The sequence below is a fragment of the Neoarius graeffei genome, chromosome 4 (assembly GCF_027579695.1).
Source record: "Neoarius graeffei isolate fNeoGra1 chromosome 4, fNeoGra1.pri, whole genome shotgun sequence".
Taxonomy (NCBI): Eukaryota; Metazoa; Chordata; class Actinopteri; order Siluriformes; family Ariidae; genus Neoarius; species Neoarius graeffei.
This window is the reverse complement of record NC_083572.1, coordinates 50,159,305-50,179,113: the sequence shown is the minus strand read 5'-3', so window position 1 is coordinate 50,179,113 and position 19,809 is coordinate 50,159,305. Positions and strand designations below refer to the sequence as shown.

The following is a 19,809-nucleotide window of genomic DNA, read 5'->3' as shown; positions in this document are numbered from 1 at the left end:
GGCATTTTCCTTTAGAATTCGCTGGTATAATTCAGAATTCATTGTTCCATCAATGATGGCAAGCCGTCCTGGCCCAGATGCAGCAAAACAGGCCCAAACCGTGATACTACCACCACCACCATGTTTCACAGATGGGATAAGGTTCTTATGCTGGAATGCAGGGTTTTCCTTTCTCCAAACATAACGCTTCTCATTTAAACCAAAAAAGTTCTATTTTGGCCTCCTCTATCCACAAAACATTTTTCCAAGAGCCTTCTGGCTTGTCCACGTGATCTTTAGCAAACTGCAGATGAGCAGCAATGTTCTTTTTGGAGAGCAGTGGCTTTCTCCTTGCAACCCTGCCATGCACACCATTGTTGTTCAGTGTTCTCCTGATGGTGGACTCATGAACATTAACATTAACCAATGTGCGAGAGGCCTTCAGTTGCTGAGAAGTTACCCTGGGGTCCTTTGTGACCTCGCCGACTATTACACGCCTTGCTTTTGGAGTGATCTTTGTTGGTCGACCACTCCTGGGGAGGGCAACAATGGTCTTGAATTTCCTCCATTTGTACACAATCTGTCTGACTGTGGATTGGTGGAGTCCAAACTCTTTAGAGATGGTTTTGTAACCTTTTCCAGCCTGATGAGGATCAACAACGCTTTTTCTGAGATCCTCAGAAATCTTCTTTGTTTGTGCCATGATACACTTCCACAAACGTGTTGTGAAGATCAGACTTTGATAGATCCCTGTTCTTTAAATAAAACAGGGTGCCCACTCACACCTGATTGTCATCCCATTGATTGAAAACTCCTGACTCTAATTTCACCTTCAAATTAACTGCTAATCCTAGAGGTTCACATACTTTTGCCACTCACAGATATGTAATATTGGATCATTTTCCCTCAGTAAATAAATGACCAAGTATAATATTTTTGTAAAAGTAGATAAAGAGAACTGGGTTCTCTTTATCTACTTTTAGGACTTGTGTGAAAATCTGATGTTGTTTTAGGTCATATTTATGCAGAAATATAGAAAATTCTAAAGGGTTCACAAACTTTCAAGCACCACTGTACTTATGTGTAAATGCATGAATAATCTTACCACTAATTATCTTACTAGCTTGTTCAGGAAACGCTCCAGTATACAGTGGGGCAAAAAAGTATTTAGTCAGTAACCAATTGTGCAAGTTCTCCCACTTAAAAAGATGAGAGAGGCCTGTAATTTTCATCATAGGTATACCTCAACTATGAGAGACAAAATGAGAAAAAATATCCAGAAAAATCACATTGTCTGATTTTTAAAAGAATTTATTTGCAAATTATAGTGGAAAATAAGTATTTGGTCAATAACAAAAGTTCATCTCAATACTTTGTTATATACCCTTTGTTGGCAATGACAGAGGTCAAATGTTTTCTGTAAGTCTTCACAAGGTTTTCACACACTGTTGCTGGTATTTTGGCCCATTCCTCCATGCAGATCTCCTCTAGAGCAGTGATGTTTTGGGGCTGTCGCTGGGCAACACAGACTTTCAACTCCCTCCAAAGATTTTCTACGGGGTTGAGATCTGGAGACTGGCTAGGCCACTCCAGGACCTTGAAATGCTTCTTACGAAGCCACTCCTTCGTTGCCCGGGCGGTGTGTTTGGGATCATTGTCATGCTGAAAGACCCAGCCACATTTCATCTTCAATGCCCTTGCTGATGGAAGGAGGTTTTCACTCAAAATCTCACGATACATGGCCCCATTCATTCTTTCCTTTACACGGATCAGTCGTCCTGGTCCCTTTGCAGAAAAACAGCCCCAAAGCATGATGTTTCCACCCCCATGCTTCACAGTAGGTATGGTGTTCTTTGGATGCAACTCAGCATTCTTTCTCCTCCAAACACGACAAGTTGAGTTTTTACCAAAAAGTTCTATTTTGGTTTCATCGAACCATATGACATTCTCCCAATCCTCTTCTGGATCATCCAAATGCTCTCTAGCAAACTTCAGACGGGCCTGGACATGTACTGGCTTAAGCAGGGGGACACGTCTGGCACTGCAGGATTTGAGTCCCTGGCGGCGTAGTGTGTTACTGATGGTAGCCTTTGTTACTTTGGTCCCAGCTCTCTGCAGGTCATTCACTAGGTCCCCCCGTGTAGTTCTGGGATTTTTGCTCACCGTTCTTGTGATCATTTTGACCCCACGGGGTGAGGTCTTGCATGGAGCCCCAGATCGAGTGAGATCATCAGTGGTCTTGCATGTCTTCCATTTTCTAATAATTGCTCCCACAGTTGATTTCTTCACACCAAGCTGCTTACCTATTGCAGATTCAGTCTTCCCAGCCTGGTGCAGGTCTACAATTTTGTTTCTGGTGTTCTTTGACAGCTCTTTGGTCTTGGCCATAGTGGAGTTTGGAGTGTGACTGTTTGAGGTTGTGGACAGGTGTCTTTTATACTGATAACGAGTTCAAACAGGTGCCATTAATACAGATGAGTGGAGGACAGAGGAGCCTCTTAAAGAAGAAGTTACAGGTCTGTGAGAGCCAGAAATCTTGCTTGTTTGTAGGTGACCAAACACTTATCTTACCAAGGAATTTACCAATTAATTCATTAAAAATCCTACAGTGTGATTTCCTGGATTCTTCCCCCCATTCTGTCTCTCATAGTTGAAGTGTACCTATGATGAAAATTACAGGCCTCTCTCATCTTTTTAAGTGGGAGAACTTGCACAATTGGTGGCTGACTAAATACTTTTTTGCCCCACTGTATATCAACAGAATACGAGAAACAGTAACAAATCTGAGTATCCAAGTGTCATACTGCCAAGGCACAGAACTTTAGAGTTTTCTTTATAGAGGGGTCTCTGTCCGGAATTCACTCCCTGAGGTAATTTCCAAGTCTCTATCAGTATCCATTTTTAAATGCAACTTAAAGTAGCATTATTTTGAGAGGTGGCTGCACACCTAGTACTGATAAGTTTGATAACATTTCTAAATAGTACTCATTCAGTTTTGATAACTCCTTTCATATCTATGTATTTTTTTCCACGTAATGTTTTAGTTTATTTTTATATTATTTGCAATTAGAATTATTTATATTTTTATAAGCACTTGAAAATTAGGCATGAAGACCCCATTTTGGGAACCTAATAAAGATTATTGTATTATACATCAAATATCAGAATGAAGAAAAAGTGTGATCTCGGAGTTTAACCATGGTAAGGATGTTGGTACCAGATGGGCTGGTCTGAGTATTTCAGAAACTGCTGATCTCATTGGATTTTCACACATAGCAATCTCATGTTTACCCAGAATGACGTGAGAAAAAGAAGAAGAAGAAAAAAACAAACAAACCACATCATCTTCCTGCGAGAAGAGGATCTGCTGGCTCAAACACTTTGTTGAAAGATTAAAGTAGAATGACCAGACTGGTCTGAGCTGACAGGAAGTCTATCGTAACTTAAATAAGCACTCTTTACAGCTGTGTTGAACAGCAAAACATCAGAGAATGCACAGAATATCAAACCTTGAGAGTGAATGAGCTACAACAGCAGACCACCACGTCAGGTTCCACTCCTGTCAGACAAAAATAAGAATCTGAGGCCATCATGGGCACAGACTCAACCAAACTGGACCATCTACCATGCCACAGTTAGTCACAGAGATCACTTTTTCCCCCATTCTGATGTTTGATTTGAACATTAACTCAAGATCTTGACTTGTATCTGCATAATTCTTTTGCATCATGCTGCGGCCACATAATTGGCTGATTAGAATAATACACACACGTGCAAGTGTACAGTACCTAATAAAGTGGACGGTGAGTAGTTTTAAGCAATGACTGACAATAAAATGCTGGAGAAGTGGTTACACTGTAGTGTGTCAGTTAAAGTGCAGGATTTGCCAAAAACGCACTACAAATACGAGAACAAAAGTGCATATAAACAGAGAGGCAATTATGGTGACATTCCTGCTGACCTCTGTGCTGTATACACATCAAAAAGAAATCTGAATAAAATGGTCTCGTGGTTTGATGAACATTTGTGAGCAAAAAAACAATTCTACACTTACCAATGTTTACAGAGTCTTCCCAGTCTTCCAGTACTTCCTTTACAATGAGAACGTACACATACGTCCTGTGTTTCCTATCCTGATTCTGAAAGTGGGGGACAAAAAAAAAAAAAAAGGAAAAAGTTTAAGAGAAAAATCCACACTGAATGCGTTATAGTTCATCATTTGTCTTGTTGGCGTAGTGATTGCTTAAATGGGGACGAAGGGAACTCACTGAAGCGAGGGAATAAATGTATGAGTGGGGAATTGAAGAAACATCAGACCATGATAGGATCAGTCCAAAAGAACCAATTAGATTTACAACCATACTTAATTTGCATGGAAGTGAGACAATCTCAATTCAAATGTTTTGTGGTTGAAATCACATGTCCATGACACAACGCTATGATCGAATGAAGGACTGTGGGTCAATGGCTAGTGTGAACATGGGGTTATATATGTAACGTTATTTCCAGGAGCTGCGAAGATTTTGTACTACATTCTCGAGCTGACTCTTGATATAAACTTTCAGTAACATTTAAAATCAGTGCTGCTGATGGAGCTGACTGTGCCTTGCGAGGAGGGGCTGGAGGCAGCCCATGAAAGGAAGAGGGCGAAATACGCAAACCTGGTTGCAGAGTGCAGGGAAGGCAACTGGAGCACAAAACTCTGTCCAGTGGGGATTGGTACAAAGGGCTTTGCTGGAAGCTCAATACTACATCTGCTCTGAGACTTAGGGATACAGGGCAAAGAGCTACACAAAGCCACCGGGGAGCAATCTGAAGAGGCAGAGGCGGCCAGCTTCTGGCTATGGCTCAGAAGGTGGGACAAGATTTGGGGAGCCAGAAACTCCTGAGGAAGTTTAGCTGTGGGGAGTGTCAGGGAGACGTACCTGTTCATTGCCCCGCCACCAGGAGACGTTCTAGGATAAGGGGTGAAACATCTAGGAACAGTGGCCCTCGGCTGATGAACCCACAGCTAACCAGACAGGCACTGGTGGAGGTGTGGCAGGCCTAGAGCCTAACAGGTTAACATCTACCCGTACAAATCGATCGTTGGTTAATGGTTTCATGCTGCCATTTCAAGGTGGTGCTAGTGAGGTTTAGCTCTTGCTTCATCTCTACCTAAAGAGAGTGATGCAGCAGCGCTTTAGTCCTTTACTCCGTCAAGCTCTCCAACTGTCTCCAATTTCATAATTTTCATTTGTGCTTCCACTGCAGTCACTGAGCTCATGCTTGTTGCAGATTGCTGACAAACTGCTTTCTGGAACACGGAGTAAACACTTACTGCCTTCACTACTTCTGCATTGGATCTCTCATTAATATGGCATTGCACATCACAGAAAATAAGGAGTAAGAAAAGAAGCTTCTGTGCTTTCAGGAGCTAACCTGACCATTATCACTTCTGTCTGAGATCATTTATTGCATTTTTTTACCCTCTTACTAAATGCCCTTGAAACTACCCTAGCAAAGTCTCCTTGTGATGTCAGCATGGCTAACAGCTGCTAACTTCTCACAGGAAGAACAAAAATGCAGCAGCAGTAGTCAACAAAATGGCACCAGAATCACTAAACACATCAGGGCTCGACATTAAGGACTGCCCGATTGCCCAGGGCAAGTGAAACACGCATTCGGGCAAGTGGGATACGTCCCCGACATGCCCGACTGGGCAAGTTGGAATGAGCATATATACAAAAATTAGACTTTTTGATCATCTATTTCAGTTCCTAAAAGCATCCCTCACTACAAATTCGCTATTATGTCTTGGCTGTTTTCTTAGTCTTGGTTTCATTTACTGCTTTGCAAGTTCTTTTATATACCCCTGCTGTTGTAGTATGGTACGCGTACTGTTTATAGACCCCTTGTGCATGATGTCACGCATCATGTGATAATTACAGCTGGGGTCAGACAGACACCGTCTTTCATGCAAGCAAGGCTTAATCTGTCTTCAATATGGTTAATTTTTGCGCTGTTTTTGCTTGTTCAAACAGAGAAATAGATAAGCGCCATTACTGTCTCCCCGCTATCAAAAAATGTTAACAAATAGAAGCAAATGCTTCAAGAACGAGGAAATGAGTGGCTAAAGAATACGTAGAGAGGAGCTCAGCCTGAAACTCCACAGAAATTCATGATTGTACTTAAAATGTATTTTACAAAAACAGAAAGTCGGAAGTGAGGATGGAAGAGTTTGCTTAAGAATCTCTGTTTTATTTTTTTTCCACTCGCATTCGAGTTAGCGCCTTCATGAAAGTGTTTGATTTTTTTTAAAAGGTGAAGCAGCTTCTTTATTCGACACAGAAAAACCAGATTGGTTTCAAACAACTCTGGCATAAAAAAAACAACAACAACAAGGACTGACATGTGCGATAAATCCTGAAAGAACAGATTAAGAGCAGAGAGAGCTGGAGCTTTGTTTCTGTTATCAGAGGAACACAGTCCTGTTCAAAATATTTTTTATATACATTTTGTTATATCATCCACCTCTAGGTTTATAAAAAACACCGTTCTGCTTCATGACAGACCAGGCTGCACTGGTTGCCAGGTCTGTATAAAAACACCCACAACCTACACACTAAATTTTAAACTCAAACATTATCCTGTCTGTCATGACGCAGCGTGGGTTTTTTTTTTTAAACCTAGAAGTGGATGATAGATAAAAAAAAAAAAAAATACTCAAACACAGTACTGTTAAGTCTTGGCACCCTATTGTTTTCTTCATACAATGCTTCCCTGGGAAAATTTGAAATATTGAAGCAAATTTGGGGCCCTTTGGTGCAATCTTGCCATGAAAAAGCAGTTGGGAAAAGCTCTTAAAATAAGGTGTTTCAGGCAGTGAATTTCTGAAAAAGGAAAATCAGTCAGTCAGTCAACTCAAATCATTTAAAATAAATAAATACATTTTATCACACATGTAGACTTGGTGCCTAATTTTGCAATGCTCAGTCCTGATTAGCATGGTGTGGTAAATTGGTAATGGCTGTCCTAACCACAGAAGCTAACCTTTACATGTACATATTGCGCATGTGTAAACATTAGACAGGGTTCTCCAGAAAATCTGAAGTAGCGGGTTTAAAAAAAAAAAAAAAAGTAGTAAGTGGCCAATGCTAAGGAGGTCTGGGAGCATGCCTCCCCCAGAAAAATTTGAAGTTTACATGCCCTCTGCTGCACTTTCAGTTAATAAATTACGACCCATTTCCCTGTAAAATAGTTGCAAAATATGTATGAAATTTCCCTGCAGATTGTATGCCTGCTTGGCTTTCTCAGTTACCCTCTGTAGCATGCTGCCTGGCTCTGTAACATAACCACATACGCTACAGCGTGGTCACATGGTCCAGCTCAGCCAATTAGAGTGCGAGAATTGATCAACAAATATGGCGTTGCTTCTGGTCTTGCGATACCCGAAGACAATTTTGTGGTGAAATAATTGGATTTGCAGCAAATTATGGGCACGATATAAAATCGTTTGAACACTGAAAGGCAAGTTTTGGTTTTTTTCCTGGGCGTGAGTAGCCAGCACAGACTGTGTGTGTGTAGCTGGAGAAAACTGTCGGTCGCCGGCGCTTCTAGACATCTCTGATTCGAGATTTTTCTCACACACACACCCACACCGCAGATGAGGTTGCAGGAAAAGTTCTGCGGCTTCCCCAAAGGGGAAAGTTCTCAATGGCTAGCCTATCTTGGCATAGCTTAGACGAACAAGGCGGTCCAATATACAGATGCCAAGTTGGTTGCGGAGGCCAACCTTTATTCTGTTGCTATAGCTGAACCTGGCTGTAGCATGAAACAAGGACTATAGTTGGCTGCTGTGCTGCGCGCTGGCCAATGGGAGCGCACTATCAGTTCTGAGCAGCAAATCATGTCCTGCTTCAGAAAAAAGGGAGAGCAAACATTGTACCAGAGAAACATGCACGTGGGATGCAGATTTATTGTGCTGTTTGTGGTCCTCACTCATCCACTGGTGTTTATTTTGATCTGCCGATTCAACTAACGTTGCTCGTTTTTGTTTCATCCTAATTTTCTCTTATAGGAATTTTGAAGCCCATCATTGCAGAAAATTACCTACTAGTATTGGCCGTCGAAAAGACGGGTCGACGGGTCTCTAGATAACACGGAGCATCAGGCAAGAAGCCCCATGGACAACGATGTTTGGAGATGAGATTATGATCTGTAGTGAGACCAGAGAGCAAGTGGAAGAAAACTTGGAGACATGGAGGTATGCACTAGAGAGAAGGGGAATGAAAGTCAGTAGGAGCAAGATGGAGTACATGTGCGTGAATGAGGGCGAGGACAGTGGAATGGTACAGCTACCAGGAACAGAGGTGGTCAAAGCAGAAGAGTTCAAATATCTGGGGTCAACTGTATAAAGTAATGGTGAGTGTGGAAGAGAAGTGAAAGCAGGTTGTGAATAGATGGAGGAGAATGTCAGGAGTGATGTGTGACAGAAGGACACCAGCAAGAGTGAACGGGAAAGGACACAAGACAGTAGTAAGAGCAGCGATGTTGTACGGTTTGGAGACAGTGGCACTGACAAAAAGACAGGAGATTGAACTGGAGGTGGCAGAGTTGAAGATGCTGAGATTTTCATTAGGAGTGACAAAGTTGGACCAGATGAGAAATGAGTATATTAGAGGGACAGTACATGTAGGACGGCTTGGAGACAAAGTGAGAGAGGCGAGAGTGAGATGGTTTGGACGCGTACAGAGGACAGATCCAGGGTATATTGGAAAAAGAATGATGGAGATGGAGTTGCCAGGTAGAAGGAAAAGACGACGACCAAAGATAAGATTTATGGACATGGTGAAGGAGGACATAAGGATGGTTGGTGTGACAGTAAACAATACGGAGGACAGGAGGGACATGATCTGCTGTGGCGACCCCTAACGGGAACAGCCGAAAGATGATGATTATTAAGTTTAGGTCCCATCCCCTCATCATTTCTTATTAAAATGCTGCATGGTGTTTCCCCTTGGGACCGTCTGCACTGCACAGATTGAGCTGAAGTAGTTCAGTGAGTGCAGTGCTTCCTGACTAGAATCACAATCACTACTACAGGAACAAAGTATCATCAGTTTGCTGTGTGATACTCACCTCAAATATTCCTACTAGTCTTCCTAAAGTGCCCTTAACACCAGCCTGTTGGGAAAGGGGAGAAAAGAAAAAAATGGTGTGATTTTTTTTTATTTAACGCATACAGTCAGAAAAATTAAATGCTTAGTCATGTGATTCCACAAATGCAAAAGTCTCAACTAGAGGTGCAACGGTTTACCGCGATGCATCGAGAACTGATTCCACCACCTTCGGTTCGATATTTAATGTCAAATCACCTTGTTTTGGTTCAGTACTCCATACTGAGTACTCCGCCATTACTGCTCGGCTCAGGCAATTACTAAAACCCGGGACGGGACGTCACCGGTTTTAGCAACAACTGCGGGAAGGTCACTGCCCGAGCGATATGTCATGTCCCGTTCCGTTCCGGGTTTTACCAACAACCCTCAGCTCACACTCCGGGAGAACTGGTGCAACTGAACTTACTTTCCTTTTTTTAAAAAATAAATAAATAAATACTTTCCTTTTCTTGTAGTTTTATTTAATTATTGGTACTGCACCCTCTTTCAATACGGGCTGATGTTTTTGTGACAAAAGTGGAACCTGCTAAGAGCCTGTTTGACCAAGTTGAATCTGAAATTCAGAATTACAAAGAAGAGCAGCTTCTTAAATTAGATTCAGACCCCCTTGCTTGGTGGAGAGCTGTCTGTGCCAGGGCTTTACATTAGCACCCGCCCACCCGCCAAATGCGGGTAAAATTCGGCTTTGGCAGGTAATGACTTTAGTCTCACTAGCCACTTTGGCGGGTGGTTTATTCTGTGGTATGACAATATGTTTTAATTGTAGTTTTCTCTGAAGGCATCTGATATAATAAACGCATTGCAATGTAATATTACGCGCCTACAACTCCCATAGGCACCTGCATAAACATTCTGACACAACATGTTAGAATTGTTGAGAACGCTTGTTAACGGCTCAGATAAAATCAGTGATACGGTAACCTGTGGTTAATGAACGAAGCAACAAAGTTGCTGACGACTGACAAGCGCACTATGTGGCGGCATATACCTGGGGTTTCAAACCCTGCTGCTCAGGGGAAAAGGGGCAGAGATGAGCAGGGCCAGAGGCAGCATTTTAAAATCACAGAAGTCTGTGATGCGCAAAGCGTGCGCCGAAAAATGTTCGCCATATTTAAATGATGGGGTGAATTACACACCACACAAGAGATCTATTCCTGAAATTACTTTTAGGCCATTATTAAAAAATGTTCTGTTTCCGGTCCACCGGCCGGGTGAGTGCCGTTTGTGCAGGTGAAATTTTTTTTTTTAAACGCCGGTTTTCCGACATTTTTTTCGGGTTCGTAAATCTAAAATCGAACTTGACATTTACGCATTCCCAGGGCTTTCCACAAAGGCTCATACTAGCCAGCCATGACAAATAAGTAGCCGCCGGGGGGGGTTTTGAGAGAGAGAGCAGCCCCTCCCCTCTCTGCTCCCTGAGTGGAGCTCGTTGCCTTGGTAACGGTGCTCAGGTGCAGGGAAGAGAGACACAATATGACAAGCAAAGAGCGCTTTTTCTCAGAGTTCCCTCTCCTCGAACAACGCTGATTTACATGGAAACGAAAGGAGGTACTCACAAAATTATTTCACACAGAGTGCTACAAGGCTCCCATGAACACACTGATGTAATTTTTTTTGTCCCTAGTGTAAAAAATGTGGACAATAGAGCGAGTTAAAAACAAGTGACTTTTCTGATTTTGCAGTCACAGCGCTCCTACGTTTATAACGGGAGTCTATGGGGCAGCGCGCCTGTCCTCTCCTTACTTTCAGGCTTCTCATTCAAAAACTAAGTCCTATCGCTCAGGTAGACACTTTGTGTGAATCAAGACAAGTGTGACTACAACTTTTGAGAAAATTGTGTGTGTAGAGTGAAAACTGTGGCTGAACACACAGTTTAAATGAGAAAGTTAGAGCTTTTTTTTTTCAAGCTGCCTACACTCAATTCCTGAGCCCCACTGGTGTGTAACGCAATAGACACCCATTATAAAGCCTGATTTTCTCCAGATTTGCTCATGGTGTTTGAGCTGGGACTGATCCAAAAGTATAGAACCTAGCAAAAAAGTTGAATGCCAGATCCACACAGGAGAAGTTTGTCTACATTTTAAAGTTTGAATCGTCTCTAGGTGAAAGCATGCCAGAGCAGCGGATGTTTGAAAAACATTGAAAATGTGCGACTTTTTCAATTAATTCCATAGAAAATGAATGGGAAATTGTGTGATTTTTTTCGCGACTACGTTGCAAAAAAAAAAAAATCGTATAATCCTGAACAAAGTAATAGCATAGCAAGTCCGATCAAGCCGCACGTTTTGATATATTGTTTGTCTGTGTGCGATGTACGGTTATTGGGTTATTCGAAATTTGTACGGAAGATGAAAAACGGAAGAACAAGAGTTTGCTGTGCTTTGCTCCCTATATGGGAGTCAATAGTTTGCAATGCATAGCACTGCATCACTAATAATAAACTCCTGTGCACGCAGTTCCCAGGATTAAATGTATTTTCCACAGACCATTTATTTATTCACTTTACTCAAATACAAAGTAAAATGGCAGTAAATCATCTTTCTTTTCTTGCGTATTGCATCATGAGGCGTTCCTGGATTGTAAATCTCTTATTTTCGGTGCATGACACATTCACGCAACTGAGCATGCTATGAATTAGCAACGACAACGGTCTGCAGTGGTGGCTACACAATTAAACACTCAGTGAACATTTCTCCATTTGTGTATGAAAATACACTCCAACCACTCAGTTTGGTTTCATTTACAACCAACGGTGTCTTTTGATGCCAGCACGTAATTGAACGAGAGAAGACGGGTTTACCGGAGACAAAATAAGCATTATCTCTGCTTCTGTTCCCTCCGACAGCCCCGACACACTACTGCCTCCACCGAGTGCGCGCGCACACACCGCATGTCGAGGCCGCGGATGAGTTACTCTCCCTTGATCAACGAAGTCGGCGGGGAATTTGTGGTTATTATCGGTACAAACAGCGCGAATCACAACTTAAATGAGTGCGGTTCAGTTTGACATTATTGTCAGTCCGTTAGATAAACATTTAATTTTATTAAAATCGAAAATTAATATTTAGAGCCTGTGGGCTAAAAAATAGTCATTAAAGTAGCCGGCTGGACTTAATTGTGTAGTCGGCTGTATGGCTGGCAGCCGGCGCTTGTGGAAAGCCCTGTCGAATCAGCTCTGCGCATGCGCCGTGCGGCACAAAAAAAATGCCAGCCACCATGAAGGAAGGAGATCCGGAGTTTTCAAACATTTGCTTAAGTGTGAAATCGCAAAATGGTATTCTAGCGAACAAAATAGTACAGATTCAGAAAAACAAATCATTCAGTGATCATTTTAATAGTGTAATTTCATCCGAACTAGGCCTAACGGTCGATTTAGAACTACAAAAAGTCCGTGTGTCGGACATTTTAAGTACCTTTGTAAGAATTTTGCAAATGTTGCAGTCAGTATTTAAAATGCTAACTTAAAGTTTTTGTACAAGTTTCAGTTGATTAAACTGTCATTTTATTAAATGTGTCTGCTTTTGTAACAAAAAAGTACTGAAAGAAAAAGCAAAACACAGCATTGTGATTTCTTACCCATCCATTAAAAAAAAAAAAAAATTCCCTCCCTCCCTACTGAAAATTTTTTTGCTCACCCGGTGGACAGGAAACGGATTTTTTTTAAGGATGGCCTTAATGGTGTTTGAACTGAATATAATCAGTTTTGAAAAAAAAAAATCATGTGGGAAGAGTAAGAATAATTTAAGCTTGTTTAATGGTTTGATCTGGCCCAAGCAATGAGGACAAAAGATACCCTCACCATGTAGCCTATGGAACTAAGATACATTAACAATCTAGCATCCGTTACACCTACACACAAAAAAAATTCTGGGGGGAGAAAAAAAAAAAAAAAATCAGTATACACCACCATGTTTTAGGCAAAAGTTATCCAAGGCAAACACAAGTTTAAACTTTCCCCTCTATTGCTTTGGCTTATCGAATTATTTATTTTTTAAATCACAGACAAGGCAGGCTACAACTGCGCTGCTTCGAAAATGTCAATTTAACAGCTTGATGAAAGCGCGCTGATGGTTACCATGGAAACCCCGTGTCTCCTGCACTGCGTTCCTCCCCCGAGTCGCACGCTCATTCGCTTTTGTATTCTTGGTCTCAGAGCCGCGCACACGAAACAGACACAGAAGATAGAATCAGCGTTTAACATAATTCACAATGCACTTTTTACGGAGAAGTTTTAATGTTATTCTTAATTTTTTTTATTCAGTTGAATATTTAGCATACAAATGTATTTTCAGCTCTTAAAAATGACCGAGGTCTGGACTGTGCGGGCCTCAGAGCTGGCTACGGCCATGGAGATGAACAAGACGCTAATGAAGACAAGACAGTTCAATGACAAATGGAAGTTCGGGCGAGATTGGCTAGTTCATAGCAAAACCGAAAATACCATGTACTGCGAAGACTGTAGAAAGTCTGGCAAAGACAGGCACCAGCAATTTTAAACTCGAAACTATAAAGGACCACGAAAAGTCAAATGCACACATCGGTACTATAACATCAAAACAGGCGAAGACGGCTGGTTCACGACAGGACAGCATTGCTTTTAGTCCCTGGCTGTCATGAAGTCGGCGGAGCTGGAGAGGATGGAGCTGGTGGTTAGAAACGTTCACACGATTGTAAAGAAGTTGATCTCGCCCCAGCTATCAACTTATGGCCTGCTGGAAGCCTCAGGTCACAAAAACCATTTTTCATAGACTCATCTGATGATGAACGTAATGAGGACATTTAATGTCTCTCTCTATGCATGTTCTCACACACACACACACACACACACACAATTAATACATAATATACATAATACTTGCATATCAAAACATCAAATGTTTTTCAATGATAAATGTTTTGAATTGGACTTAAGATTAGAATCAGTTCAGTTGTACTGAATGTTATTTTTCATATTATACGATATTTTATATTGTAAGGGGCTTGAATTTGAGTTCAATAAACAGAATACTCTGTTTATATATTTTTGTCTGAATTGGTTGCATGTTTTCATATAGGGAGCTACCTTAACAGCACTGAATACTTGAGTGCTACTGTAGAGATAATTATGAATGGCAGCGTATAATGCAAGTCTAGATCTTCCGAACTTTAACGTATCATGGTGAAGAAAAAAAACTGCGATTTCCTGGCAACAAAATTGTGGCTAGTGAAAAGGCTGAATGGCTAGTGACTCGGGAAAACCACTAGCCACAGTGTCCGGTGAGCAAAAAAAGTTAATGTGGTCTCTCAAGTGAGAATGTTGAAATGCTTGTGTTCTTAGCAAAAAACATGAGAATACCTGATGACCTGATGTAGTCCGTGTATGGCGACATTCTGCATTTCTTTTGGCCACCCCTGCACTGTAATGTCATCTGTACTGTTCTAAAATCTAGACCAAAGCAAGGGAGACTTCTCATGATGCATTAATGCTGTTACCACTATTGACTTTTGTCTAGTCTTGTAAATGTCTTATTTGGCATGTTACGTGATGTATTCATGTTTGTGATGAATTTAATTAATTATTGTTAAGTTTTAAGTTTGTTATAAATAAAAAACACGAAAACCGGATCTGCTTGTATCGTATCGAAATTAATCGAACCGAGGTGTCAGTATCGTGATATGTATCGAACCGAAGTTTGAGCGTATCGTTGCAGCCCTAATATCAACGGAGCTGAACAGAAAACCCCGATCTGATAAATGGGGGTGATGACAAGACACATCATTTGGCATTTAATGATAACCTGCTGACGACACCACCACCTGTTTTATCCTTGGTTATGTGAATTGCTACTCAACATAAATAATGTTTTAGAAGCAGCAACCCTGCAGCCCCTCTAGTCACAAAATTACCCAAGGACAAATCTTTTAAATCTTTAAAAAAGGGGAAAATGCACTGAATACACACTGAAAACGGATCAACTAGGTTTAATCAATGTTAGAAAATTGGCCCTGTGTGTAAACCACCTTGAAGTAAAAGACACTCTGAACACAGCTGTTTTTTTTTTTTAAAACAGCTGCCAGAATCCAGATGAAAGTGAACATCAACACTCACTACGTTTACATGCACATAGAGAGAATCGAATTTCTGCCGTTGCTCGACTGAAATCGAAGTTCAAAATGCCATGTATACACCTTAATTCGGCTGAAATTGAACCGAACTTGATTTCTCGGAATCGAGCTACACGACCTAGTTTATGCGATTTCTGCCGAGCTACTTTATGCATGTATACCCTATCGAGCTAGTTGTCGAGCTACTTCCGGAAGTGACGAGTGACGAGACCACAAGCGGGAAACACAACAGCCTCGGTCGGCATGACAACGAACGGCATGAATCTTTTCTTTTTGTGGCATTGTTTGCACTGTTAAAATTTAGCTCACTTACTGTATCACCAAATACATCTGTACAGCTGTTGCATAGCTGTGAATTGTGTACATAAACAAGTCATTGTATTTGTGTGTGTGTGTTTATATGTCCAACATCTGAAGAATGTCAATAAAAACAAAACAATTGAACTTTTTGTGTGTTTATTAAGACACAAGTTAAATTGTAAGCAAAAAAAAAATATTTTTTTGTAAGCAAAAAATGGACTTTAGAAAAATATTATTGTGCAAAATAAGTTGCCTTACAAAACAGTGGTCTGCGCCGGACAGTTTGTAGCCATAGTCTGTTAGAGCAAGCCTAACAGCTTGAGCACGGAACTGCTAGTGTTGCCAGATTGGGGGTTTTAAGTGCATTTTAGCGGATTTGAACGTTTTGGGCTGGAAAACGTCAGCAGTATCTGGCAACACTATAGCTCTTCTTCATGACGACAACCGGAAGTGTACCAACACGATGGGGCATGTAGCGCCACGTGTGGCTCGGGTGCACAATGCACCTTGCACAATAGCCCGATTTCACTTGTGCATGTAGGATTGGATTTCTCTGGCACCCCTGCTGGGACCCTTTGCTCGATTACCAACAGCAGCTCGATTTGGACGTGCATGTAAACGTAGTCACTGTTGAGAAAACCTTTCACTGCTTACCTACTGTATATCTGAGAATTCATTTTGTGATTCTCTCTTATGCCGCTCTTCCACTACCAACGCGGCTGAGTTGGGCTGAGTCGGGCTGTTGGAGTTGCATTTCGACTACAACCGCGCTGAACCGTGCTGGCTGGAAGTGGGTGGACACATTGGGTGGAGTTAGCGAAAGTGGGTGGACGTCACGTGATGTCGTTAGGCGGCGGAAACAGTAACATCAGTGAGCTTTTAAGCGGTAGTCTCACGACCCGGATAGTAAACAATAAACATGGAGGACATGGAGTCGTTAGTGTTGCTGGTCTTGGTGCTGTGGCTTGTTGTCACCGACAACGCCAACAGATACTGGCAAGAGCGTATAGATGAGGCGAGGCGCATAAGGCTTCAGAAAAAGAGGGAATTTCTTCAATTCCTTCTCAATGAAGACGACGAGGACAGTCTTCCGGGTTTATGGTGTTTACAGATCCCAGCGTGCTCGCGGGGCGTGTGAGGACACTTCTCCTCACCAATCAGTGCACAGGGGAGTGTCTGCTCACGCCCCTAGCCCCACTCGGCTCGGTTGGGCTCACTTCAGCCCTACTCCAAAACTGTGCGAGTTTTGGGTGCTGAGCAGGGCTGAAGCGAGCTCAGTCGTGCTGCTCTGAGGTAGTCGAAACGCGAGCCGTGTTGGGCTGAAGTGAGCTGAAATAGGGTAGTGGAAAAGGGCCATTCGTGTTTAAACATCACCTAAAGTTACAGAAATCTCAGGAAAAAAAAAAAAAAAACAGCAATTTGTGGAGAAATTTTAGTTAGGCCCTGTGATGACCTGGTGACTTGTCCAGGGTGTACCCCGCCTTTCGCCCGTAGTCAGCTGGGATAGGCTCCAGCTTGCCTGCGACCCTGTAGAACAGGATAAAGCGGCTAGAGATAATGAGATGAGATGAATTTTAGTTAGTATAAGCAGAAGCTCTTCTCTTCCTGTACAATGAGAAGCACGAACACTTGTTGCACTTTTAAGCCAGTATCTCACTGGGATGCAACAGCTTGCGACAAACTGCGAACGACATTCGCGAGAGTTTCAAAAGTGTCTTGAAACATTCGCGGGACTTCTCAATTTCCTCGCATAAGTCGAAAAGTGTCGCTCCTTCGTCGCTGAAATTTTGAACATGTTCAAAAAATTAGTGCGACAAAATTTCTCTCAAAAATAGCCGCAAATACGTCGCCGGTGTCGCAAAGCTGTCGCGAACTCTTCTCAAGTCAGTTTCTGTGAGGCTTCCTCTACTTCCCTGCCTGCCGAGGGAAAGCCGGGGTGCGACAGCCTGCGAGTAGTTGGAGACACAATTGCGGTAAAATATGCGAATATCAATTCAGTGTGATTCCAGGTGAAAATTATTACTAATTCGCATATTTTATCGCAATTGTTGTGTCTCCAACTAGTCGCGGGCTGTCGCAGCCCAGTGAGATACTACCCTCACAAAGAATCTGAAAACACAAATCTCCAAGTTAATTGCTCGTGAAAGTCTTGCTATACGTATAAAAACATTTTCTACTTCCTTAGTTTGGCCGTTTATGCCTCTTTACTTTCATTTTGTACTTATTTACTGTTTCGCTTTTAGTCTTTCTTCATTCTCTTTGTTGTCTTACTTTCTGTTTGAGTATGGCCAGCTAAGCACTGTAGCTGCTTTGTAGGGTTTTTTTTTTTAAACCATGTACAGGTAATTCACACTGCAACAATAAACAAACAGAGAACCCAACCGCATGCCTACCCCGCAATCCCAAAATCACACCCCACCCTGATCCAGAACGGAAAACGTTTTTAAATAAATTAAAAATACATTTCTCCAGACTTAAATAAATAAATAAATAAATAAAAGGTCTTCTGTCAAGAAGAGATTATACTCACAAATTATACTTATTATTATTTCCAAATGTCTGAAACACTTGTGCTGGTACAATATCATGAACTGTTCATGATTACGCATTAATGAAAATCAGTCAGGTTGCAACAAATGCCCCGGATCAGTGAAATAGCCTGGTCTTCCAGACTCCATGATGGATGGACTTCCTCTCCATTCACACTCACCACCCTTTTTTGATTAATGTAGCTAAACAGTTTAAATCTTTCAACATCTCGAGATGTAATATTTGTGTGATTCTCTCTGGTTGCTCTGTGTGTATTAAGGACTCAATCAGATGTCACAAAAACGATGGATAGATGGGATTTCTTTCCACGTTTCAGCACAAGAAGCACTCAGCCAATGTCTTGTAAAAAGCCAAATTTTTAATAGCCAGACCTAGTGTGACACAACGGCACCCGACTAACAGCGAAAGTAAAAAAAAAAAAAGTTTTTATTATATATATATATATATATATATATATATATATATATATATATATATATATAGGTCCGTCTCAGAAACTGGTCTCTCATTTGGGACATTATGGTCAAAAAATAAATTTTCTAATTTTACTATTTTTTTTTTGCATTACCGAACACCCAATGTTTCTTTTGACATGTTTAAGAAGAATAAAAGATAGTATCTTGCTTTATCTGGCCTCCACTGTGGAAATTTTTTTTGATTACAATTCAAATGCTTTTGCAAAATTGATTTTCATATAAAATAACTCCATCAGGCGGCACGGTGGTGTAGTGGTTAGCGCTGTCGCCTCACAGCAAGAAGGTCCGGGTTCGAGCCCCGGGGCCGGCGAGGGCCTTTCTGTGTGGAGTTTGCATGTTCTCCCCGTGTCCGCGTGGGTTTCCTCCGGGTGCTCCAGTTTCCCCCACAGTCCAAAGACATGCAGGTTAGGTTAACTGGTGACTCTAAATTGACCGTAGGTGTGAATGTGAATGGTTGTCTGTGTCTATGTGTCAGCCCTGTGATGACCTGGCGACTTGTCCAGGGTGTACCCCGCCTTTCGCCCGTAGTCAGCTGGGATAGGCTCCAGCTTGCCTGCAACCCTGTAGAAGCATAAAGCGGCTAGAGAGATAACTCCATCATGAAGAATTAAAGCCCCTCCTTCACAGACGAGTGAAAATATTGAATAAATTTCCTCTTTTTGATTGCTTGGGTTAAAAATGCCAAGTTATGATGACTGAATTGATTATTCGCTTAAATATGAATAATATGATACATTTTGGGTATTTGATATGGCGAAATAGGACGCAATGGAAAAATCAAGAACACACCGGAAAGATGAGAATAACGGCGGTGGTAAAAGAACAGCGACTGTGCCAGCTGAAGGTCGTGCGGGTCTCTGCTGCGGCGCGCGAGCAACGGGACATCACTACCGCACCAGACGGAGCGCGAGGTGGGGGTGGGGCAAAATGACTGGTCGTAGATTCTATCAAAAGTTCGATCTAAATTGACCATGGTTGCAAAATATTGGCCAAAAATACGCAAACACTACGAAATATGAAAGTAAGATGAAAAAGAAACATTCTATTGCCTTATACTGCAAGACTAAAACAAAATAAAACTGTCAAAACTCACCTTTTCAGTGATAACGTCCGAACAGATCACTCGCGTAACAGAAAGACCACAAATGGAAGCACGATCAACTTCTAACTGTTGGAGTGGAAAATTCCATTCTACACATGCAAATTGTTAATGTGTGTCCTTCCCCGCACACAAATAACAC

General features: G+C 41.8%; 1 protein-coding gene across 1 annotated transcript in view; it reads right to left on the bottom strand.

The window, feature by feature from the left end:
* Positions 1-19,809, bottom strand: part of nudt3b (nudix (nucleoside diphosphate linked moiety X)-type motif 3b) — a 54,694-nt gene that overhangs the window by 9,222 nt on the left and 25,663 nt on the right. Inside the window, exons 3-4 of the mRNA XM_060919317.1 lie at positions 9,100-9,144; positions 4,034-4,118 (exon numbers count right to left, since the gene is read on the bottom strand). Coding sequence (XP_060775300.1) covers positions 4,034-4,118; positions 9,100-9,144 — 130 coding nt within the window. The remainder of the gene's footprint in view (positions 1-4,033; positions 4,119-9,099; positions 9,145-19,809) is intronic.